The sequence below is a fragment of the Mesoplodon densirostris genome, chromosome 4, assembly GCF_025265405.1.
Source record: "Mesoplodon densirostris isolate mMesDen1 chromosome 4, mMesDen1 primary haplotype, whole genome shotgun sequence".
Lineage (NCBI taxonomy): Eukaryota > Metazoa > Chordata > Mammalia > Artiodactyla > Ziphiidae > Mesoplodon > Mesoplodon densirostris.
In genome coordinates, this window is record NC_082664.1 from 129,140,815 (window position 1) to 129,165,598 (window position 24,784).

Consider the following 24,784-nt stretch of genomic DNA (forward strand, 5'->3'; position numbering starts at 1 on the left):
CCCATGAACTAAGAATAAGAATGGCTTTTACATTTTTGGATGGCTGAAAAATAATCAAAAGAAGACTATTTTGTGATGTGAAAATTATATTAATATATTAATTCAAATTTCAGTGTCCATAAAAAATGTTTTACTGGCTCATAGCCATGCTCATTCACCTACGTATTATCTATGGATTCATTTCACTTGCACTGCAACAGCGGAGTTAAATAGTTTTAACAGGGACCATATGGCCTGGAAAGCCTAAAATAGTTGCTGTCTGGCCCTTTACAGAAAAAGTGTGCTGACCCCTGCTCTGAACAAGCACTGTCTGATAGAACTTTTTGCAATGATGCAAATATTCTATACTTGAGCTGTCCAATTCAGAAGCCACTAGTTACATGTAGTTATGTGAACACCTGAAATATGGTACTGTAACTGAAGAACTGAATCTTAATTTCACTTAATTTAAATAATCACATGTGGCTAGTGGCTACTATATTAGACAGCACAGCTCTATATGCTCCTCAAATCTTATGTATTGACATTTTTTGCCCCTTGTCCCAACATCTCACTCCCTTCCTGTGACACATCTACACATTCTCAGTTGCCCTCTCTGTCCCACCTTATCTACCTGACCCCTAGTAAGGGTACAATATTTACTAGGTTTTCTTTCTAGACTCGTCATTGTCACAACAGAAATCTGATCAGTCTACCAGGTTTCACCGCATGAATTAATCCACATTATGTGCACACACATAAATGGACACACATTTACACAAGTTTCTTTGTGTCAGAGGATGGCACTGTGGCTATGTTCTTTCTTCTCTGCATGAGAGAATTAGAAAGCCCTCCACATGCTAGATTCCTTGATGCTGCTGGAGCCTGTGATATGGATCACCTCCCTCCAAACACATTCACAGAAGCTGAGAACAGCAGATGTGCACTTGCTATTTGAATCTCAAGGAAAAAAAATCCTTCATCACAGGACTTTCTTTCCTGCCCTCCGAGGCCTAATAAACTGAAGTTAGCTGATTTCTGTAGTTTAATAGACGCTTGCTTTTTTACTGGCCTTGTCTAACTGGGCAAGAGAACAACCCCAATACTGTCTCTATCTTGGCTAGGAGCTCTAGCAAAAGCATTAAAAAAAAAAAAAAATTAACCAAACGAAATGAAATCCACATAAATGGACTTCAGTAGAGACAGCAGTTAAAATGGAAAGAGATTAGGGTTATAACTCATAAAAAGCCGTAACTTTGTAATTATTTGTAAAAGCAATCTTTATAGTCAATTTTTTATACCTACTCCCTAGGAAAAAATGGGTTTCTGTAAACTTCCAGCTTAAAAAGAAAAAAAGGGACACCTAGTTTTCTTTCTCCAGATTAGCTATAGCAAGCAAACACCACCCCCCACCCCACCCCACCCCTACTCCATTCCAAACATCTATCTGCAAGGCCAAAGCCTCCTAAAAATCCTGGCAGAGAAAGACTCCAGTTTTATATATATCCTACTTTGAGCTTATATAATTGAGACTGTGTCCTGCCTAGAAAAACAAAAACGCTGAATCCTTTAGCTACTATACAAATTGAGAGCCAGTGAACCCAACCATCCAAAAGAGGGTACAGATATTTAGGCTGTAGAAGTAAACCAGCTCAGAAATGTAGACCTTCCCTCAGGCCAAGCTGTCCCAGAGTTACAGGGTCAGTGCAAAGTGCTATAAAGTACTGAAAGGCTACTCCTGGGTGAGTTTGTACTCAGGCTGCTAAGATTTTCCACTAGGCTTTAAATTATGCTATTCATCACTGAGCAACTGACGGCCATCTACCCCCAAGTCTCTCCCACACTTCTTCCCGGGTGTCTCCACAAATAAAAGAGAGACCTTATACCACCACCACGTGAACTGAAGAGAGTCTTTCACAGTCTAACCATGAAAAGGAGAAGTTTCCAAGTTACTCTGCCTTTACTCATGTGGCTCCAGCTGCATATTTTGGATGCTGAGGTGGGTTTCTCATAAACTTGTTAAGTTCTTGTAAACTTTCTTATCACAGCACACAAAATGGTTGCATAACCTGAACTCTTGCATCTCCTGATGTTTTACTTTAGGCATGCACACATAATCTATCCAGGTGGAAAAATCAATCCATACTCTGTGTTCAGGCTGTCTGTCGTTCAAATAAAAAGGCAGAAAGATAAACTTTTTTTTTTTTTTTGCTCCTTAGGTTCTTCACCTCCTGCCTTTCAATTTTATTTTGGTATTAAGAAAACCAGACAATTCCAGAACAGAATTCAAATTGCTACTGCTTGTTAAACTATTAACTGCATAGTGAACCCAGTGTGGCTTCATTAATAGTACTACGGTCTGCAGAAGGCCAGAGAGAGACTTTTTTCCCCCTAAAGAACAGCCATTGGCGTCCTTTCCAACTTTCTCTACAGAAGTTGAACTGAAAAAAAAAAAAAAAAAAAAAGAATACAACATGCCTTCATCACTAGAACAAGAATTGGGTGGGTTTCGCCTGGGAATCCAGAGTGATCAGGCCCCCACAAAACCAATGCCCAGAGCTCTGCAACAAGCAGGGTTCACAGTTGAGTGAGCATCAATGCATAATGAGTGGAGGCATTTCAATGCAAATAAACGCTGAATATGAAGGATTAAAGAAAGGGGAAATTAATCTTTTTCATAACACAGGGCACTTTTTTCTCTCCCTTGCGCTCTCTTTTTTAAGTCATGCACACAACTGCTGGAGGGAATCCAACTTCCCCAGTGTGGTAGTGCTGCTTTATAAAAAGCAGAACATACACATTTAAGACCGTGAATTTCCTGAGGATGCCAGCAACTGAGATTCTGACAGCTCTTCTGAACAGCCTCAGAAAAAAAGTGCTTCACTACGTGGGACCAGAATGACTAGTAAAAATCTCATTTCAAACCAACCTCCTATTTTTCCAAAGCTCATAGCTTCTTAGGGTATGGATGGCTTAAAGGGTTTGGTTTCAGCATTTTGGGATATTTGGATGCATTTACTGAAGGGATTTTATTTTTGTTTGTTTCTAATTGCTCCATCCAAGTGATACTTTTGCAATACCAACAAAATAAACAGGGCGGTTTCATGCTGCTTTAGCAGGTGGCTCTATCTCATCCCAGTCTGATCCTCTTATGTCCTGATGTCTCAAACCAAAGAACAAAGTGGCAGCACCTCTTCAGGTTATCCCCCGCACCCCCCCCACCAAAATCTGCCAGTGAAGGTTACTCAGCTGAATACTATTCACTTGAAGAGATGTCAGACTAGAGCAGCAAAGTTGTTTAAAAACCTCTCTGTCCCATCACACATTTCTATTAAACACAATTCCTCAAACATCCTAATACTCTACCAGGTTATCACTTTGAAAAAAAAAAAAACTTTAAAATTCAAGTGGTCCCTTAAAATACTGTTAACCTAGGTTAAGAATTTTCCTAACTAAAACAAATCGAAGCCTCAGAGAGGAAAATAATTTCCAACTTGTTCCTTTTTCTTCTGTATCATTCTGAGAAAAATGTCAAAGATCTAGAATTTTTAAAATAAGTCTTTATAAATAATGTATCCAAAGATTTTTGACCCACTACATAAAGTAAGAATCCCACTCTTTAAGAAAAATATACAGATTTTGATGAGTTTAAATTCTGAGAGGTTCAAGCCTGATGCCAAGCCTTTAGATGTCTACTGCTTCAATTCCAAAGGACCAGTGGATAGCAATTTTAGTACACAAAACTCCACTATGCTGTATAGTTCCTTTTTTCCTGGGTCAGACAGCTTTATTCTGCTTCATTAACCCCTTCTTTGCTCCTTGATGGATCTTGGAATCCAGTTTCCCTGTAAGGGAGAAAAAGAAGCCTCATTATTTATTTTTTATATTTGCAATGCAAATCTTTTATGGCCTCCCAGGTCTTCTGGTTACTGTGTTTCTGTCACATTCAATTATCTTGCTTCAGGACTCAGATACTTTCAAACTTCGGAGTTTCATTCTGTAAGAATGAGGAAGCAATGGGAACACTGTAGAGGGACACACAAATGTATGTATGTACACAAACACAATGAGTATTCACCTAAAAATCTAAGAAGTTAATATTTCTAATTTTGTAGTTACTAGAAAAGAAACATTGCGTTTTCCAGAGTGCCTGATGCTAAGGCAAGTTTTTAAAGAATACACACATAATGATAAAGGAAGACATTTCACACAGTGGGAAACCCATTCCTCTGCCCTGTTAACTGGCTGAGCATAATGCATGTACCTCCCTCACAGTGAGAAAAGCAGTTCAACTCACTCCTTTGCTGCCTCAGACTTAATAGGGTGAGTGACCTGAAACAGTGGAGTAGAATCCACATGAATGCTTTACTGACAAAGGGCCCCTATCACCAGTTAAGAAGGGCAAAGGTCATAGGCTGTATGACTCTCCTAAGTGTTAAAGTTAGAAAACAAGCAACCTTCCTGTCCCAGGTGACCCTAATGAGAGGTACTTCACGGATGTGGTCTCCGACCTCTGACTCCTCAGATCTGCCAGGATAAAGTTGGGTTCAGTGGTAGCTGCCTTAGGAAATATCCATCTCATGAAGAAAAACTAACAGAGTTCCTGTCTGCCTGGCCTGAGAACAGAGCTTGCAGGTTGCTTTCTCCCACAAAAAGTCTTATTTAAGTCAATAGAGATGCTGATGCTGGAAACAGAAATAGTTCAGTTCAGCCTTGGCACTAAATAAACAAACAAACAAAAACAAAAGCAACTGGGTGTACTACAGGCCTATACCCACAACCACTGCCCCTTGTATGTTGTCATTTTCATTTGTTGCAGTAATCAGGTATAAGAGAGAAAGCACTGGACAAGAAGCCAGGAAACCCAGGTTCCAGTCCTCCTTTGTCTGATACAAACTAGATGAGTGACTTGGGGCAAGTCATTAGATCTCTCTGGACTTCAATATCCTCATTTGTCCAACTAAGGTAAGAATACGTGTCCGGACTACTGCACAAGGAGAGTGTGAAAAAAATTACTTCAATTTAACAAGTTTCCCTGTTTTCTTAATTTTTTTATTCTTCCTCAACTTTCCAGGGCTACATCTGCCTCTGGAATAACATTACTTCCTTCTCTGGGCTTCCTTAGAAACCATCACTAAGTGATATCCTAAATGATGTCCACAACAGTCACAATGATGTTGACTTTAATTTGGGCTTTAGAGCACAGAGTTCTCCCAGGGATTTAGGAGTTCTTTCATCCCCCAGTCTGTCTTGCTGGAAATCCAAACATGTGCTAGCAATCTGGCAAAGGGCCCTGTTAGGAGGCAAGTTGGCCGTTGTATACCTAAGACTACCAAATAGTAGGTGCTCAATAAATGAATTAAACGAAGAAAAGCAGACACCAGAAATTTCAAAACCTTTACTTTATAGGGACTACTAAGTAACCAAAAATAGCAGATATCAGATAAACATAAAAGAGTACTCATTGTAAAGCTGGTGGTACCCAGAGGTACAAAGAAGTATTGTGTCTCATTAAGCTTTTTAGGACAAGCTAGGACAGAATTTAGAATTCCATCTAGGACTACAGACTTCTAGTTCTCTGTACTGAATAAGTTAGAAGACCCAGGTCCCAGTTTTAGTCCTAAGACTACCTATCTGTTTAACCTTGAGGAAGTCACCTAGTCACTCTTGTCCTCAACTTTTTCAATGCTATGAGGAAACTTGGACTATACAGTACTGAAGGCCCTTTGCAGCCCTGTGATACTGTGCCCTAAAAATGAAATGTAAATTGGAATACTTTGTTTCTGAGGCAATGTGATAAAGTGAGAAGAGCAGGAAACCTAGAGGTAGAAAGGCCTCAGCAAAATATAATTTCTGTAAACCTGTTCACTCAGCTATAAAATGAAAGGAAGAAAAAATTTCTACTAACTTACAAAGTTGTTGAGAGGATTATAGCTAATGCTAAGTGTTTTTCTATATACTAAGCACTGTACCAAGTATTTTACATACACTGAATCATTTAATCAAATAATTAATTGAAATAATATACATCAAAGGGACTTCTCTGGTGGCACAGTGGTTAAGAATCCACCTGTCGGGCTTCCCTGGTGGCGCAGTGGTTGAGTGGCCTCTCACTGTGGTGGCCTCTCCCGTTGCAGGGCACAGGCTCCGGACGCGCAGGCTCAGCAGCCATGGCTCATGGGCCCAGCCGCTCCGCGGCATGTGGGATCTTCCCGGACCGGGGCACGAGCCCGTGTCCCCTGCATCGGCAGGCGGACACTCAACCACTTTGCTACCAGGGAAGCCCCTAGCAAGACTTTTAACTATATTTATTCCAGGCTCCCCAAAGCTTTACTGTATAAGAATATTCCAAATATAATTTTCATGAAACTCCAGTCTGACCGTGAAAGCCCTCACGTGAGACCAGCTCAGGTAAGATCAACCCACTGGAGCAGAGTGCTCAATGGTAGGCAAACTAATCTCTGGCTTCAATGATGATGTCATAAAATGGAAAACTGATGGGAGGAAGGAGATACAGAGGACGAAGGATTTCCAGGGCACTCCCAGGGATTCAGACAGTCTTTTATCCCCTAGACTAACCTAAGAAAACCATACATGTGCCAGCAATCTGTGAGCTCCTTACAACTAAAAACTTCTTTGCAACCCTAATATCTACCATAGTGACTGCCAATAGTAGCAGTTGGTTTAGCTGGGCAATGAAGGCCAGGGACTGGGGCTCCTTGCATGAAGAAGCAATTATCGTGGATGCCCTCTGAACTCTGAGTTCTAGTTTAGCCTGGTTTTTTAAGACTTGGGATCTGGACAGTTAACTACAGTAATATACAGTACACTCTCTTAAAAGCAGAGTGATAATGCTTAGTTTCTGTATTTCCCCAATATTTTTACATTTAGTACATACAGCATTTCAGTGTTAAACCACATCCTCAATCATGGTGCCTAAAAGAAAATCAAATGCATGTGCAGCAGATGGAGGAGAAGTTAAAAGGGAAAAAACTATTTGCCATCAATCGATATAACTCTCATAGGGATTTTCACATGCTTTGCATAAGATATAAGGCAGAATTTGCATGAGTTTATAAAGCATGTAGTTCATTTAAAGTAAAAAAATTACCTTCATCTCTTTGAGCATTCAACCTACATATTCTACTATACTTAACTGTTTTGCATTTCTTAATTTGAGCAGACACACAGCCAAGTGATTTCATATTGCACATTGTTTTCTGAATTATTTCAACTTCAAGAAGCGCAATTATCCTCAGGTCAAGCAAGCTCAAGTTTGCATGTCCAAAAACATAAATAAAAATATATGCCTTTAATATAAAGCAAATATATACATGTGATACAACATGTAAATGAGTTATACTGTAGACATTTATTTGCAAGTCAGAAGTTTGGAACTTAGAATAAATTTCTCATAGAACTAATCTATGAAAAGTGGCTAGGGGCTTCCCTGGTGGCACAGTGGTTAAGAATCTGCCTGCCAATGCAGGGGACATGGGTTCAGGCCCTGGTCTAGGAAAATTCCACATGCTGTGGAGCAACTAAGCCCATGCGCCACAACTACTGAGCCCACGTACGACAACTACTGGAGCCCGTGCTCTGCAACAAGAGAAGCCACCACAAAGAGAAGCCCACGCACTGCAACAAAGAGTAGCCTCTGCTCACCACAGCTAGAGAAAGCCCGCACACAGCAACAAAGACCCAATGCAGCCAAAAATAAATAAATTAAATAAATAAATTAAAAATTAAAAAAACAAAAGAAAAGTGGCTAGGTTCCTAAGCCATCCCACAAGAAAAAAATATTTAAGGCACAGAGCTGTAACTGAAGTAGAATATTAATATTATTAATACCATGGAACTTAACCACTTCATGTAACAATATTCTAGAAGAAAATGTGAAGCATTCCAAATTAAGAGCCAAGTATAGGAACTCCGTTGTGGCGCAGTGGTTAAGAATCACCTGACAATGCAGGGGACATGGGTGTGATTCCTGGTCCAGGAAGATCCCACATGTCGCGGAGCAACTGAGCCCGTGCACCACAACTACTGAGCCTGTGCTCTAGAGCCCACGAGCCACAACTACTGAGCCCATGTGCTGCAACTACTGAAGCCCGTGCACCTAGAGCCTGTGCTCCGCAACAAGAGAAGCCACTGCAATGAGAAGCCTGCGCACCGCAACGAAGACTAGTCCCCACTTGCCGCAAGTAGAGAAAGCCCACACGCAGCAACGGAGACCCAACACAGCCCTAAATCAATAAATAAATAAATTTATTTTTTTTAAAAAAAGAGCCAAGTATGTATTTTCCCCTATGGCAGTGGGATTAAAGACTTTCCCAGCTGTAAACTACTGGAGGTGGTCCCTATGGCTTAAGGGAAGGAAGTTCTGGCAGAGTGTAAGGTTTTTAAAGACAGTAAGGATGAATGAAGGACAAAGGAATGAAGAGTTACAGGGAATAGAAACTTCACACCAGACTAAATCCTCAGGTAGGCTTGCTCCCTCTCAATAGAAGTTTTTTTCCGAGACACAGGGATCGGTCAACCTATTCTTTCTCCACCCCCCCAACACCCCCCCCCCACCAACCCCTACCTTTACCTATTGTTTCTGACCCATGTTTCACCTTGTCTGGTCTACCATGAAAGAAGCTGCAGTCTCACAATTTCTCTCCAGCCCTGCTGTCCCTAAAACAAGCACACAGACCATTTTGGCTTTTTAAAGCTTTTAACCAACAGAAGGAACGGAGAAAAGGTTTCTCTTAAGACCATCGCCCTCCCTGCCCCCTATTAAACCTTGTGGAGAAAAATGAAGGTCATATGTGTGCTGAAGGTGGGTCTCTGGGAGGAGAAAGTACTGAAGTAAAACGTTTCAGAGAAATATATAAACTCTGCTTACACAAAACATTTTCTCACAGGCGTTTAAGCAGCAGATGAAAACCAAGATAGAAAGGAAGCTATGAAAAGGTAACTGGGACTAAAGATCAAGTAGCAGTGGGTCTGGGGGAGAAGACTGACCACAGTTTCCTCCTACCACCAGTGTTGCCATCAATGCCCAAAGCAAGGTAAGAAGGGACTAGAGTAGGAAGGGGTAAAATTTCTCAACCTAAAAAGGAGAGAAAAAGGGAGATTTAAATCCTAAATAGTGAAGAAGAAGGAAAAAGAATTTCCAGGGCCACTTGGCTAACAGGTGGGGTAAAGTATGAAGTACATAATTTGTGTAAGTCAAGGGTAATTTATGTTCATATTTTCTGACTTGCAGGAATCTCAGGAACATGTTTCACAAATCATGAGGGTTGCCTGAATTTTGCAGTGAATATACATGAATCTAAATTCATACTCCAAGTATTTCATTTTGTGCTCAAAAGCAGTATTATCCATAGCGCAGTCAGCTAATCAACAGCATTAGTATCACTTGGGAGAAGGGCACAAGAACCTGTGTTTTAACAGCTCTCTAGGTGACTTTTATTTATATTACAGTCTGAGAAGTACTTCTTTACAGAACAGATTTATAAAATAGTTGGTCCACGACGAACAAGGTGACATAGTATTGAGCATAGCCAACAACAATGCATGCCTCAGAAGCATCCAGTTCACACAATGGGAAAGCAATATCACAGAGTCATGAAATAGTAACTGACATGAGCAAATGGGAGAGTTGCTGATGCTGTTTTTTTTTTTAACATCTTTATTGCAGTATAATTGCTTTACAATGGTGTGTTAGTTTCTGCTTTATAACAAACTGAATCAGTTATACATATACATATGTCCCCATATCTCCTCCCTCTTGCATCTCCCTCCCACCCTCCCTATCCCACCCCTCTAGGTGGTCACAAAGCACCGAGCTGATCTCCCTCTATGCAGCTGCTTCCCACTAGCTATCTATTTTACATTTGTTAGTGTATATATGTCCATGCCACTCTCTCACTTTGTCCCAGCTTACCCTTCCCCCTCCCCATATCCTCAAGTCCATTTTCTAGTAGGTCTGCATCTTTATTCCTGTCTTGCCCCTAGCTTCTTCATGACCATTTTTTAAAATTCCGTATATATACGTTAGCATACGGTATTTGTTTTTCTCCTTCTGACTTACTTCACTATGTATGACAGACTCTAGGTCTATCCACCTCACTACAAATAACTCAATTTCATTTTTTATGGCTGAGTAATATTCCACTGTATATATGTGCCACATCCTCTTTATCCATTCATCTGTTGATGTACTCTTAGGTTGCTTCCATGTCCTGGCTATTGTAAATAGAGCTGCAATGAACATTTAAGTACATGACTCTTTTTGAATTATGGTTTTCTCAGGGTATATGCCCAGTAGTGGGATTGCTGGGTCATATGGTAGTTCTATTTTTAGTTTTTTAAGGAACCTCCATACTGTTCTCCATAGTGGCTGTATCAATTTACATTCCCACCAACAGTGCAAGAGGGTTCCCTTTTCTCCACACCCTCTCCAGCATTTATTGTTTCTAGATTTTTTGATGATGGCCATTCTGACCAGTGTAAGATGATATCTCATTGTAGGTTTTTTTTTTTTTTTTTTTTTGCGGTACACAGGCCTCTCACTGTCGCGGCCTCTCCCAATGCAGAGCACAGTCTCTGGACCCGCAGGCCCAACGGCCATGGGCCATGGGCCCAGCCGCTCCACGGCATGCGGGATCTTCCCAGACCAGGGCACGAACCTGCGTCCCCTGCATCGGCAGGTGGACTCTAAACCACTGCACCACCAGGGAAGCCTCTCACTGTAGTTTTGATTTGCATTTCTCTAATGATTAATGATGTTGAGCATTCTTTCATGTGTTTGCTGGCAACCTGTATATCTTCCTTGGAGAAATGTCTATTTAGGTCTTCTGCCCATTTTTGGTTTGGGCTGTTTGTTTTTTTGATATTGGGCTGCATGAGCTGCTTATAAATTTTGGAGATTAATCCTTTGTCAGTTGCATCATTTGCAAATATTTTCTCCCATTCTGAGGGTTGTCTTTTGGTCTTGTTTATGGTTTCCTTTGCTGTGCAAAAGCTTTGAAGTTTCATTAGGTCCCATTTGTTTAGTTTTGTTTTTATTTCCTTTTCTCTAGGAGGTGGGTCAAAAAGGATCTTGCTGTGATTTATGTCATAGAGTGTTCTGCCTATATTTTCCTCTAAGAGTTTGATAGTGTCTGGCCTTACATTTATGTCTTTAATCCATTTTGAGTTTATTTTTGTGTATGGTGTTAGGGAGTGTTCTAATTTCATTCTTTTACAGGTAGCTGTCCAGTTTTCCCAGCACCACTTATTGAAGAGGCTGTCTTTTCTTCACTTTATATTCTTGCCTCCTTTATCAAAGATAAGGTGATCATATTACGTTGGTTTATCTCTGGGCTTTCTATCCTGTTCCATTGATCTATATTTCTGTTTTTGTGCCAGTACCATACTGTCTTGATTACTGTAGCTTTGTAGTATAGTCTGAAGTCAGGTAGCCCGATTCCTCCAGCTCCGTTTTTCTTTCTCAAGATTGCTTTCCGGCTTCCCTGGTGGCTCAGTGGTTGAGGGTCCGCCTGCCGATGCAGGGGATGCGGGTTCGTGCCCCAGTCCGGGAGGATCCCACATGCCGCGGAGCAGCTGGGCCCGTGAGCCATGGCTGCTGGGCCTGCGTGTCCGGAGCCTGTGCTCCGCAGTGGGAGAGGCCATGACAGTGAGAGGCCCGCGTACCGCAAAAAAAAAAAAGATTGCTTTGGCTATTTGGGGTCTTTTGTGTTTCCATACAAATTGTGAAATTTTTTGTTCTAGTTCTGTAAAAAATGCCAGTGGTAGTTTGATAGGGATTGCACTGAATCTGTAGATTGCTTTGGGTAGTATAGTCATTTTCACAATGTTGACACTTCCAATCCAAGAACATGGTATATCTCTCCATCTGTTTGTATCATCTTTAATTTCTTTCATCGGTGTCTTATAGTTTTCTGCATACAGGTCTTTTGTCTCCTTAAGTAGGTTTATTCCTAGGTATTCTATTCTTTTTGTTGCAATGGTAAATGGGAGTGTTTCCTTAATTTCTCTTTCAGGTTTTTCGTCATTAGTGTATAGGAATGCAAGAGATTTCTGTGCATTAATTTTGTATCCTGCTACTTTACTAAATTCATTGATTAGCTCTAGTAATTTTCTGGTAGCATCTTTAGGATTCTCTATGTATAGTATCACATCATCTGCAAACAGACAGCTTTACTTCTTTTCCAATTTGGATTCCTTCTATTTCTTTTTCTTCTCTGACTGCTGTGGTTAAAACTTCCAAAACTATGTTGAATAACTGTGGTGAGAGTGGGCAACCTTGTCTTGTTCCTGATCTTAGTGGAAATGGTTTCAGTTTTTCACCATTGTGGATGTTGTTGGCTGTGTGTTTGTCATATATGGCCTTAATTATGTTGAGGAAAGTTCCCTCTATGCCTACTTTCTGGAGAGTTTTTATCATAAATGGGTGTTGAATTTTGTCGAAAGCTTTCTCTGCATCTATTGAGATGATCATATGGTTTTTCTCCTCCAACTTGTTAATATGGTGTATCACGTTGATTGATTTGCATATATTGAAGAATCCTTGCATTCCCGGGATAAACCCCACTTGATCATGGTGTATGATCTTTTTAATGTGCTGTTGGATTCTGTTTGCTAGTATTTTGTTGAGGATTTTTGCATCTCTTTTCATCAGTGATATTGGCCTGTAGTTTTCTTTCTTTGCGACATCTTTGTCTGATTTGCTATCAGGGTGATGGTGGCCTTGTAGAATGAGTTTGGGAGTGTTCCTCCCTATGCTATATTTTGGAAGAGTTTGAGAAGGATAGATGTTAGCTCTTCTCTGAATGTTTGATAGAATTCGCCTGTGAAGCCATCTGGTCCTGGGCTTTTGTTTGTTGGAAGATTTTTAATCACAGTTTCAATTTCAGTGCTTGTGATTGGTCTGTTCATATTTTCTATTTCTTCCTGGTTCAGTCTCAGAAGGTTGTGCATTTCTAAGAATTTGTCCATTTCTTCCAGGTTGTCCATTTTATTGGCATAGAGTTGCTTGTAGTAATCTCTCATAATCCTTTGTATTTCTACAGTGTCTGTTGTTACTTCTCCTTTTTCATTTCTAATTCTATTGATTTGAGTCTTCTCCCTTTTTCTCTTGATGAGTCTGGATAATGGTTTATCAATTTTATCTTCTCAAAGAACCAGTTTTTAGTTTTATTGATCTTTGCTATCATTTCCTTCATTTATTTCTGATCTGATCTTTATGATTTCTTTCCTTCTGCTAACTTTGGGGGTTTTTGTTCTTCTTTCTCTAATTGCTTTTGGTGCAAGGTTAGGTTGTTTATTTGAGATGTTTCTTGTTTCTTAAGGTAGGGTTGTATTGCTGTAAACTTCCCTCTTAGAACTGCTTTTGCTGCATCCCATAGGTTTTGGGACGTCGTGTTTTCATTGTCATTTGTTTCTAGGTATTTTTTGATTTCCTCTTTGATTTCTTCAGTGATCTCTTGGTTATTAAGTAGTGTATTGTTTAGCCTCCATGTGTTTGTATTTTTTACAGCTTTTTTCCTGTAACTGATATCTAGTCTCATAACGTTGTGGTCAGAAAAGATATTTGATACTATTTCAATTTTCTTAAATTTACCAAGGCTTGATTTGTGACCCAAGATATGATCTATCCTGGAGAATGTTCCATGAGCACTTGAGAAGAATGTGTATTCTGTTGTTTTTGGATGGAATGTCCTATAAATATCAATTAAGTCCATCTCGTTCAATGTATCATTTAAAGCTTGTGTTTCCTTATTTATTTTCATTTTGGATGATCTGTCCACTGGGAAAGTGGGGTGTTAAAGTCCCCTACTCTGATTGTGTTACTGTCGATTTCCCCTTTTATGGCTGTTAGTATTTGCCTCATGTACTGAGGTGCTCCTAAGTTGGGCGCATAAATATTTACAATTGTTGTATCTTCTCTTGGTTTGATCCCTTGATCATTATGTAGTGTCCTTCTTTGTCTCTTGTAATAGTCTTTGCTTTAAAGTCTATTTTGTCTGATATGAGAATTGCTACTCCAGCTTTCTTTTGATTTCCATTTGCATGGAATATCTTTTTCCATCCCCTCACTTTCAGTCTGTATGTGTCCCTAGGTCTGAAGTGGGTCTCTTGTAGACACCATATATATGGGTCTTGTTTTTGGATCCATTCAGTCTATGTCTTTTGGTTGGAGCATTTAGTCCATTTACATTTAAGGTAATTATCGATATGTATGTTTCTATTCCCATTTTCTTAATCGTTTTGTGTTTGTTATTGTAGGTCTTTTCCTTCTCTTGTGTTTCCTGACTAGAGAAGTTCTTTTAGCATTTGTTGTAAAGCTGGTTTGGTGGTGCTGAATTCTCTTAGCTTTTGCTTGTCTGTAAAGGTTTTAATTTCTCTGTCAAATCTGAATGAGATCCTTGCTGGGCAGAATAAGCTTGGTTGTAGGCTTTTCTCCTTCATCACTTTAAATATGTCCTGCCACTCCCTTCTGGCTTACAGAGTTTCTGCTGAAAGATCAACTGTTAACCTTATGGGGATGCCCTTGTATGTTACTTGTTGTTTTTCCCTTGCTGATTTTAATATTTTTTCTTTGTATTTAATTTTTGATAATTTGATTAATATGTGTCTTGGTGTGTTTCTCCTTGGGTTTATCCTGTATGGGACTCTGTGCTTCCTGGACCTAACTATTTCCTTTCCCATATTAGGGAAATTTTCAACTATAATCTCTTCAAATATTTTCTTAGTCCCTTTTTCTCTTCTTCTTCTGGGACCCCTATACTTTGAATGTTGGTGCGTTTAATGTTTTCCCAGAGGTCTCTGAGACTGTCCTCAATTCTTTTCTTTCTTTTTTCTTTATTCTGCTCTGCAGTAGTTATTTCCACTATTTTATCTTCCAGGTCACTTATCCATTCTTCTGCCTCAGTTATTCTGCTATTGATTCCTTCGGGAGAATTTAAATTTCACTTATTGTGTTGTTCATCACTGTTTGTTTGCTCTTTAGTTCTTCTAGGTCCTTGTTAAACGTTTCCTGTATTTTCTCCATTCTATTTCCAAGATTTTGGATCATCTTTACTATCATTATTCTGAATTCTTTTTCAGGTAGACTGGCTATTTCCTCTTCATTTGTTTGGTCTGGTGGGTTTTTGCCTTTCTCCTTCATCTGCTGTGTGTTTCTCTCTCTTCTCATTTTGCTTCACTTACTGTGTTTGGGGTCTCCTTTTCGCAGGCTGCAGGTTCATAGTTCCTGTTGTTTTTGGTGTCTGTCCCCAGTGGCTAAGGTTGGTTCACTGGCTTGTGTAGGCTTCCTGGTGGAGGGGACTAGTGCCTGTGTTCTGGTGGATGATGCTGTATCTTGTCTTTCTGGTGGGCAGGTCCATGTCTGGTGGTGTGTTTTGGGGTATCTGTGGCCTTATTATGATTTTAGGCAGCCTCTCTGCTAATGTGTAGGGTTGTGTTCCTGTCTTGCTAGTTGTTTGGAATAGGATGTCCAGCACTGTAGCTTGCTGGTCGTCGAGTGGAGCTGGGTCTTGGCGTTGAGATGGAAATCTCTGGGAGATTTTCGCCGTTTGATATTACGTGGAGCTGGGAGGTCTCTTGTGGACCAGTGTCCTGAACTTGGCTCTCCCACCTCAGAGGCACAGCCCTGATGCCTAGCTGGAGCACCAAGAGCCTGTCATCCACACGGCTCAGAATAAAAGGGATAAAAAAAAGAAAGAAAGATAGAAGAAGATAAAATAAAATAACATAAAATAAAATAAAGTTATTAAAATAAAAAATAATTATTTAAAAAAATTTTAAGTAATAAAAAACAAAAGAAAGAAAGAAGAGAGCAACCAAACCAAAAAACAAATCCCAATGATAACAAGTGCTAAAAACTATACTAAAAAAAACCCAAAACGGACAGACAGAACCCTAGGACAAATGGTAAAAGCAAAGCTATACAGACAAAAACACACACAGAAGCATACACATACACACTCACAAAAAGAGAAAAAGGGGGAAAATATATATATCATTGCTCCCAAAGTCCACCTCCTCAATTTGGGGTGATTCATTGTCTATTCAGGTATTCCACAGATGCAGGGTACATCAAGTTGATTGTGGAGATTTAATCCGCTGCTCCTGAAGCTGCTGGGAGAAATTTCCCTTTCTCTTCTTTGTTCGCACAGCTCCTGGGGTTCAGTGTTGGATTTGGACCTGCCTCTGCATGTAGGTCGCCTGAGGGCGTCTGTTCTTCACTCAGGACAGGGTTAAAGGAGCAGCTGATTCGGGGGTTCTGGCTCACTCAGGCCCGGGGGCAGGGAAGTGTACGCAATGCGGGGGCGAGCCCGCAGCGGCAGAGGCCGGCGGGAGGCGCGCCGTGCGTTCTCCCAGGGAAGTTGTCCCTGGATCACGGGACCCTGGCAGTGGCGGGCTGCACAGGCTCATGGGAGGGGAGGCGTGGATAGTGACCTGTGCTCGCACACAGGCTTCTTGGTGGCTGCACCAGCAGCCTTAGCGTCTCATGCCCGTCTCCGGGGTCTGCGCTGATAGCCGCGGCTTGCGCCCGTCTCTGGAGCTCCTTTAAGCAGTGCTCTTAATCCCCTCTCCCCGCGCACCAGGAAACAAAGAGGCAAGAAAAAGTCTCTTGTCTCTTCAGCAGCTCCAGGCTTTTTCCCGGACTCCCTCCGGCTAGCCGCGGTGCACTAGCCCCCTTCAGGCTGTGTTCATGCAGCCAACCCCAGTCCTCGCCCTGGGATCCGACCTCCGAAGCCCAAGCCTCAGCTCCCAGCCCCCGCCCGTCCCAGCGGGTGAGCAGACAAGCCTCTCGGGCTGGTGAGTGCTGGTCGGCACTGATCCTCTGTGCGGGACTCTCTCCGCTTTGCCCTCCGCACCCCTGTTGCTGTGCTCTCCTCCGCAGCTCTGAACCCCCCCCCCTCCGCCACCCACAGTCTCCGCCCGCGAAGGGGCTTCCTAGTGTGTGGAAACCTTTCCTCCTTCACAGCTCCCTCCCACTGGTGCAGGTCCCGTCCCTATTCTTTTGTCTCTGTTTTTTCTTTTTTCTTTTGCCCTACCCAGGTACGTGGGGAGTTTCTTGCCTTTTGGGAGGTCTGAGGTCTTCTGCCAGCATCCAGTAGGTGTTCTGTAGGAGTTGTTCCACATGTAGGTGTATTTCTGATGTATGTGTGGGGAGATGATCTCCACGTCTTACTCTTCCGCCATCTTGAAGCTCCTCTGCTGATGTTGTTTTTAAAAGGAAGTTAGGGACTTCCCTGGTGGCACAGTGGTTAAGAATCTTCCCGCCAATGCAGGCCACACAGGTTCAATCCCTGTTCTGGGAAGATCTCACATGCCGTGGAGCAACAAAGCCCATGTGCCACAGCTACTGAGCCTGCGCTCTAGAGCCCGCGAGCCACAACTACTGAAGCCTGCATGCCTAGAGCCCATGCTCTACAACGGGAGAAGCCACCGCAATGAGAAGCCTGTGCACCACAACAAAAAGTAGCCACCGCTGGCTACAACTAGAGAAAGCCCGTGCACAGCAATGAAGACCCTGCACAGCCAAAAATAAATAAATTTATTTTTTTAAGAAAGGGAAGTTAGGCAAAGAGGACACCACTATATGTTTCTTGAGATTCCTTGGAAATAAAAGAGGCTGCTGTAGGACTAGACAGAGGAAGAGAAGTTGGGAGTTGAAGAGGAGTTGCAAGTTGAAAGAATCAAGTCACAAGCACTTCCTAAGAAGTGAATACGCAGAGGGTACTATAATCACAAACACATAAAAGCAAACATTACAGAAAAGAAAACCATCAGGAGATTTCAAAAAGAGGGTGAAAAGCAAGAGGGCTAGAGCAGAGCTCTAGGAAGCAGTAATCAAGGGAATAGTGGGAAGTGGTGCCTCCAAAATAGACATTCAAAAATAGACACTTAAAAAGTTAAGCCTTATTCTCAGATTGAATACTGAGGAACAATGGCTAAATGACAATGCCACTGGCACTGGCTTAATACTTCCTTTAATAAGAACAGTACAGTGGGGCAAACGTACTCTTTTGGCTGACAAATAGGATTTTAAAGGTAATGGGGTCCAAAATGGAAGTTTAGAGTGATAGACTCATATACCAATAATTGTGGATCGAGGTATGTTTTGGAAAGGCTATACTGTAGTTAACCTAACATTAAAGTTATTGATAAATAGAATTTTTTTATTGAAGTATAGTTGATTAACAATGTTTTGTTAGTTTCAGGTATATGATAAGTAGAATTTTACTAATCCTCCAAATATTTGAGATGACATAGAACAGGGTAAAAAGAGAAAAAAATTTTTAAGTTAAACAAGTGAGATTCAAGACAAAAAGAAAACAATTAGACCATCAAAGCTTGTGACTTACAGATTTTTGGACTTCCTTTAATAGGAAACTTCACAATCATTTCCTGGGGATTTGTGCAGATGAAAACAAATGGAGAATCAGATTCTTGACTCATGTCTGGATACTGTGAAATATAAAAATAAAAAGTTCAGGCTAGTTGGAACAAATTTTGAATTTCAAGGAGATCAAAGGATGTCCCAGAATCCACCTCAACATTCTGATAATAGTACTCTCCATTACACAGTCAGGTACAGAGGATTATGCTCAGTAAGCAAGAACAAACCTTCAACTTTCCCCAGGCTTTAGCACAGTATTCTTATACAGTCTTTTGCCCACCATCTGTGACTTCCTATAATGGAAACAACTTCTTAAAAAAGATGCCTGACATCTTCCCACAGAATCAAAACTGCCTAGTCTTTCAGTATAAGTGACTGTGAGTTGGGAGATTCGGAGGTCTCCTTCAGGAACATCAGGCACCCCCAGGTTCAGCTCAAGTGAAACAGTGGAAGATTTAAGAAAAATAGAACATTTGTGGAAATTCTGCCAGAAACAATCAACAGAGCCCTTCTCTCACTAAAGGGAAGGAAGATGATTCATTCTGAAAGGTATGAACATGCCAAAGTTGTTTTGCTGGATGCATTCCAGACTCACTTAGGGTGAAAGGTAATGGTAGAGCAATGCTGAAAATAATTTAGAAGCCTCCTTTGGATCTCATATCACAAAACAAATCTGTGTGAATACTAAGGACTTTTACTCCTTCTGCAAAGACAGACACAGAACGTGGAATAAGACTATCTGGCCACACAATCACAACTTAAGGAACAACTGGGGTTGGCAGTAAGTGCTCTCTAGCAATGCCCAACTGACCAGGTACTTCATTATTTCCTATCTTGGGATGCCTTGTGTTTAGCATGTTGGATAAATATGACTCAAAAGCTGACTATGGCTGTGGGTCAGACTTCATCACCAGAGGAGCCTTTCTCCTAGTAATTAAAAAGTATGAAATTATTTTCCACTCTTATTCACATGCTAAGATGTGTCCTCTAAGATATAAAAGGCTTTAAAGTAAAAATGGAGGCTTCAGTAAAATAAATAAGAAAATTCAAATGTCTCTGTAACTAGTGGAAGCATAAACAGGTAACTTCTTTACTGACTACTCTGTCCTAATGCTGTGAAGAAACAGAAGGGATTTACAGTGGCTTTTAGTCCTGCCCACATACCATGGGTTTCTGTGTGGGACAGGTGTGGCATGTACTTTGACAAAACATAGCTTAATATCAAGTATCAGCCACATTTATATTCACAGGCACTCACAATTATATTCACATGAACATTCAAAATGCTCATGATAGAAAATAAAGACTAAAGATGGAAGGAGAAACTTTCTTGTTTCCTTACTTATCCTTTGGATCTTCAGAATGCAAAGAAAAGCAGGGTCAGCTGTTACTGACAAATAAAACCAGAGGCTGCCATCAATTTCTTTAAACCTAATTCTACAGAGGCCAGAGCAGCAACAGTCACCATTCACATCTCTTCAATTTTCCTGCTCTCTCTTCTCTGTGTCTTAGAGAGTGTCAAGGCAGAGGACAAACCTGCCAGGACTTCACAGCCCTGCTTTTCCAAAACTACAAGCCATTTCACTCCTCTTTCTTCCACATCAATAAATGTTCTCTCTCTACTGGATCAATCCCATTAACAAACATACTTTCTATAATGTCTGCCATAAAACAAAAACTTCCCAGATCCCACATTCTCCTCCAGCTGCTGCTCCATTTCTCAGATTCCTTTCAAAACAATATTCATTAAAAGATTATCTATACACTCTGCCTCAAATTCGTCTCCTTCTATTTGTTCTTGAATTCACTATAGAGAGGCTTTCACTCCCATCACTCCACCAAAACTGTTCTTGTAAAGGTTATCGTTCACTTCCATGCTGCCAAATCAAACGATCAATTCTCAGTTCTCATCTTAATTGATTTATGTAGAACTTGACAGAGTTCTTCTATCCCTCCTTCTTGAACACATTCCTCACTTTGCTTCCAGGATACAATTCTCCTTCCGGTGTTGCTTCTTCACTGACTGCTCCTTATTTCCCCATTCTTTAAATGCTGGAGTACTTCAAGAGTCAAACCTCAGACCTCATCTCTCTCTACATTCACAACCTTGGCTATTTCCTTCAGTCTCAAAGTTAAAAAATAAGGTCCTGAATTTGTAACTAGGAGAGGTGATGGGTGTTAACTAAACTTATTGTGGTAATCATTTTGCAATATATAGATCATATATCAAATCTTCATGTTGTACAACCTTAAACTAATACAATGTTATATGCAATTATATCACAATAAAACAGGAAAAAAATAAGGTCCTGTAAATATAAATCAATACCACAATGAGATACCACTTTACTCTCACTAGGATGACTTATAACAAAACGAAAATAAAAAACAGGAAAAATAACAAGCATGGGTAAGGATGTGAAGAAACTGGAACCCTCATGCATTGCTGGTTGTGAATGTAAAACGGTGCAGTTGCTGTGAAAAACAGTTCGGTCGTTCTTTTAAAAGTTAACCGTAGAATGACCGTATGATCCAGCAATTCTACTTCTAGGTATATACTCAAAAGAACTGAAAATAGGGATTCAGATTATTTGTACACCAATGTTCACTGCAGCATTATTCACAACAGCCAATGGTTTCCACAATCCAAATGTCTAACGATAGATAAATGGATAAACAAAATATGGCATATACATACAATGGAATATTATTAAGCCTTAAAAAGGAATGAAATTCTGATACATGCTACAACATGAATGAACCTAGAAAAATTATGCTAAGTGAAATAAACCATACACAAAAGGACAAATATTATATGAGTCTACTTATGTGAGATGCTTAGAATAGACAAATTCGGGAATTCCCTGGTGGTCCAGTGGTTAGGACTTGGTGCTTTCACTGCCAGGCCTGGTGTTCAATCCCTGGTTGGGGAACTAAGATCCCACAAGCAAAAAAAGATAAATTCATACAGAAAGAAAGTATAATAGAGGTTACTAGGGGCTGGGGGAAGGAGGAAAGAGGAGTTAGTATTCACTGGGTGCAAAGTTTCTGTTTGAGATGATGAAAACTTCTGGAGATGGACGGTTGCACAACACTGTGAATGCACTTAATAGTTGCACAACACTGTGAATGTAATTAATACCCCTGAATTGTGCAGTTAAAAATAGTTTAAACGGTAAGTTTGTGTTATGTATATTTACCACAATAAAAATAAAATAAAATAAAAAATCAAGGTCCTGGATTTCCTTTCCAAACCTGCCCCTCTCTTATTCATACCCCTTTAAAATAAATAGCTATTCCATCTTTCTAGTTGTTCAGGCCAAAAACCCCACAACCAACCCACTGGGAAATCCTGTTAACTCTACCTTCAAAAGATACCCAATAACTCACCACTTCTTAAGACCTCCTTTGCTACTTCCCTGGTCCAGGCCATCACAATGTCTCCCTGGATTACCAAAATAACTTCCTAATTGGTTTCTCTATTTCTGCCCTTAACCTCCCTCTTGCCTATTCTCAACACAGCAGCCTGAGCTATTTTATAAAAACGTATCAGATCATGTCACTCCCCTGTTTAAAACTCTCCAATGGCTTTTCATCAGTCAGAATGAAGGACTAAGTCCTCACTATGACCTACAGGTCCCTAGACAATCTGGCCCCCATTTCCTCTCTGATGCCTTCTCCTACTACTCTCCCCACTTTCCACTCCAGCCACACAGGCTTCCTTGTTCCTGCCTCTGGATGTTTGTACTTGCTTACGTCTCTTCCTGGGATGCTTTCCCTGCTAGGTATCTACATGGCTTCCTCTCTCTTTCTTCAGGACTTTGTTTATATGTCAACTTCGTAGTGGGTCTTCTGGCACTCTTAACCCCCATCTCCTACCTTATTTTTTTTTTCTACAGCACTTACCATCATCTGATACTATGTAATTCACTTACTTAAATTTTTAAATTTGGACTTTCCTTACTAGGATAAAAGCTCCACAAAGGCAGGGATCTTTTGTCTGTTTTGTTTACTCCTCAGCACCTAGAATCATGCCTGGCACATAGTAGGCAATCAATAAATATTTGTTGGATGAAAGAACAAAAAAATTTACCAACTTGTGCCTTTAAGTTATCTTAACCATTCTAAGTATGCACATGCTGGGAACTGGACACTCTTAGGACTAAACTCTAGATAAAAGCAGGTGCTACTCTGTAACCTGTTATCCCTCAAGCTAAATTAGAACTTTTGTGTCTTGACAAATGGCCAGTAAGGCCCTATGTTTAATAAAAACTACCCTGACATATATTAACAGAGTAAGAAAATGTCAAATAATGGGGAAAATGATGGATAAATGAAATTATAGAACAAGAGGTTCCTTGGACCCATTCATGCCTTACAATAAATATGAAAACTAAAAATCAACTTTCCCAGCTGAATCTAATGTGAATATTCCTTTTCCCAAGGTCTATCACTAAATTTCAGGGGGCTTACAAGAAACAGAGCTGAAGTGCAAAGAAGCCTACAGGAATAAAGAAAAGTAAGGCCTATGTGTTGGGAGAAGGGATTCTTTTTCACAGTAAAATGCATTAAAGCAAAGTCAGTTTGGCAGAGCCTCAGTACCTGCAAAAAGTATAATCTCTGCAACTGGGTCTTAGACATGACAGACCACATTAAACACCAACAAGACTTACAAGAAAGGGATTTTTGGTTTGAAAGTCAAAAGACTAAAATGCAGCTGACTCAAAGAAAGAGTAAATTAAGAAAAAGGAGGTTCATATTTGTGAAGAACGTGAATAAACTCTCGATGTCATATCCAATTTAGAGAGGATGCTAGACTAAGGGTCACTGAGATGGCACAATAGATAGAATAGGGAATGTGGGTTATAAGCCCAAGCAACTCAAAGCAACCATTTAAATTCAGTAACAGACTCTTCAGGACGCTGCTGTTCTTGTCTTCAATAACATGACTCCTATCACCTGGTTTCCAGCCTGACGATTGTGGGAGGTGGGCCTACTCTTCTTTCATGCCTCATAAGTTTCATAGCTGTCTAACACAACAGATAATTAACTACTAAACAGCCATTTTCTTCTCCAATCCAGAGGGAAATTGTTCACCAGTCATCTAGAAAACATTTCTCTTGCCATTTGCATAAGAGAAAAAAAAAGTTTAGTGGTTTTTGGCAGCCACTACTGACTCAGAGCCAAGTGGGCATTTTCACCAACTCCACAAGCCTCCATTTAATCCTCGTACTGAAATGATCAGGAAGTCCTAAATGATGTCACTCTTCCCAAAAAATCCCCAGATGACCTATATGTAAATCTTACACCTGTCTCCAGAGGACTAACAGCTAAAGCAAACATTTAAGAAGAAACTCATTGACAAAGAACATATATTTGCTGTAGGTTTTCTTGGTCTGAACTTTGAGGAACTAGACAGGACATGAAATCAGGCTCTGAAATCTAGTTAGCTGAAAACCAACTCCAAGAAGATTGAGGTGATAATACTCAGAAAGAGAGAAGGAAATGAGTCTGATAAAAAGGCCACAAGCACAACAGATCCAAAGAAGCATATCCTGAAAGCAACTGCATTCTCTGATAAATAGTTCTCATTAAAAAAGAAATAGTTCTCATTTTCCTTCAAAGCAATTCAAGGTGTTCACAGGATAACTAGTACCTTGGGCCCCACTATACTGGAGGATAAGAGTTTTCTCACATCAGAGTTAACATACTGATCATGATACTTTGATGAGATGACTACTGTATATTTGACTGGAATTGGATAAAGATCATGCCAACTGGCCCTAAGTGGGATAGCTGAACTCATGTACAAGTACCCAGTACAAATCATGTGCCTAGTAGCAAATACAGAGGGTTCCAGCTCAATGCTACAGAGACCATCCATATTTGCTCCAGGTAAGAGGAATAAGGGATAAGCAAGATGCAGCTTTTGAGTCTTCCAGACACTTGTGGAAGATGATCTGGTTGAAGCCACATAGCATTGGTATCTTGGTCCCAGTGTGACTTTCTGTGCCCTTGGGAATCCTATCTATACTGAAACCTCCACACACAAAAGAACCCAAGAACTTATATTCTCTCTAAAATTAACCTCATAGATTTTCTGCCCTGATTCTTCAAGACCTAAATGGGAATCACCCATTCATGACAATTATTTTTGTGGGTTTTTTTTGTTGTTGTTGTTTTTTCATGACAATTTTTTTTGGTCTTAAGTTGCATATAGCAGGCTTTCACTCCAACTTAAACTAGTGAGAACCAAAAGAAAATTGCTCTTAATTAAAGATACTACATTGTAAGGTCCTTAACCATTCAAATCTACTCTAATATCTCAGAATGCTAAGACTCCTCTTGTGTTAAGCGCTCTGCCAATTTTACATTTTTATCTCCCAATGGCTCATCTGA

The 24,784-nt window shown here is 40.4% G+C and overlaps 1 protein-coding gene across 3 annotated transcripts in view; it reads right to left on the reverse strand.

Moving 5' to 3' along the window:
- Positions 1 to 2,224: 2,224 nt before the first annotated feature.
- TRIP4 (thyroid hormone receptor interactor 4) overlaps positions 2,225 to 24,784 on the reverse strand; it is a 70,937-nt gene continuing 48,377 nt past the window's right edge. The window contains exons 11-12 of one of the 3 annotated variants that reach the window (XM_060097190.1): positions 18,351 to 18,453; positions 2,225 to 3,824 (exon numbers count right to left, since the gene is read on the reverse strand). In XM_060097190.1, the coding sequence (XP_059953173.1) occupies positions 3,757 to 3,824; positions 18,351 to 18,453 (171 nt within the window). In that variant the 3' untranslated portion in view covers positions 2,225 to 3,756. Of the gene's footprint in view, positions 3,825 to 11,694; positions 15,668 to 18,350; positions 18,454 to 24,784 lie in introns of those variants that run through there. The other 2 variants (XM_060097188.1, XM_060097189.1) reach the window with 2 other exon arrangements.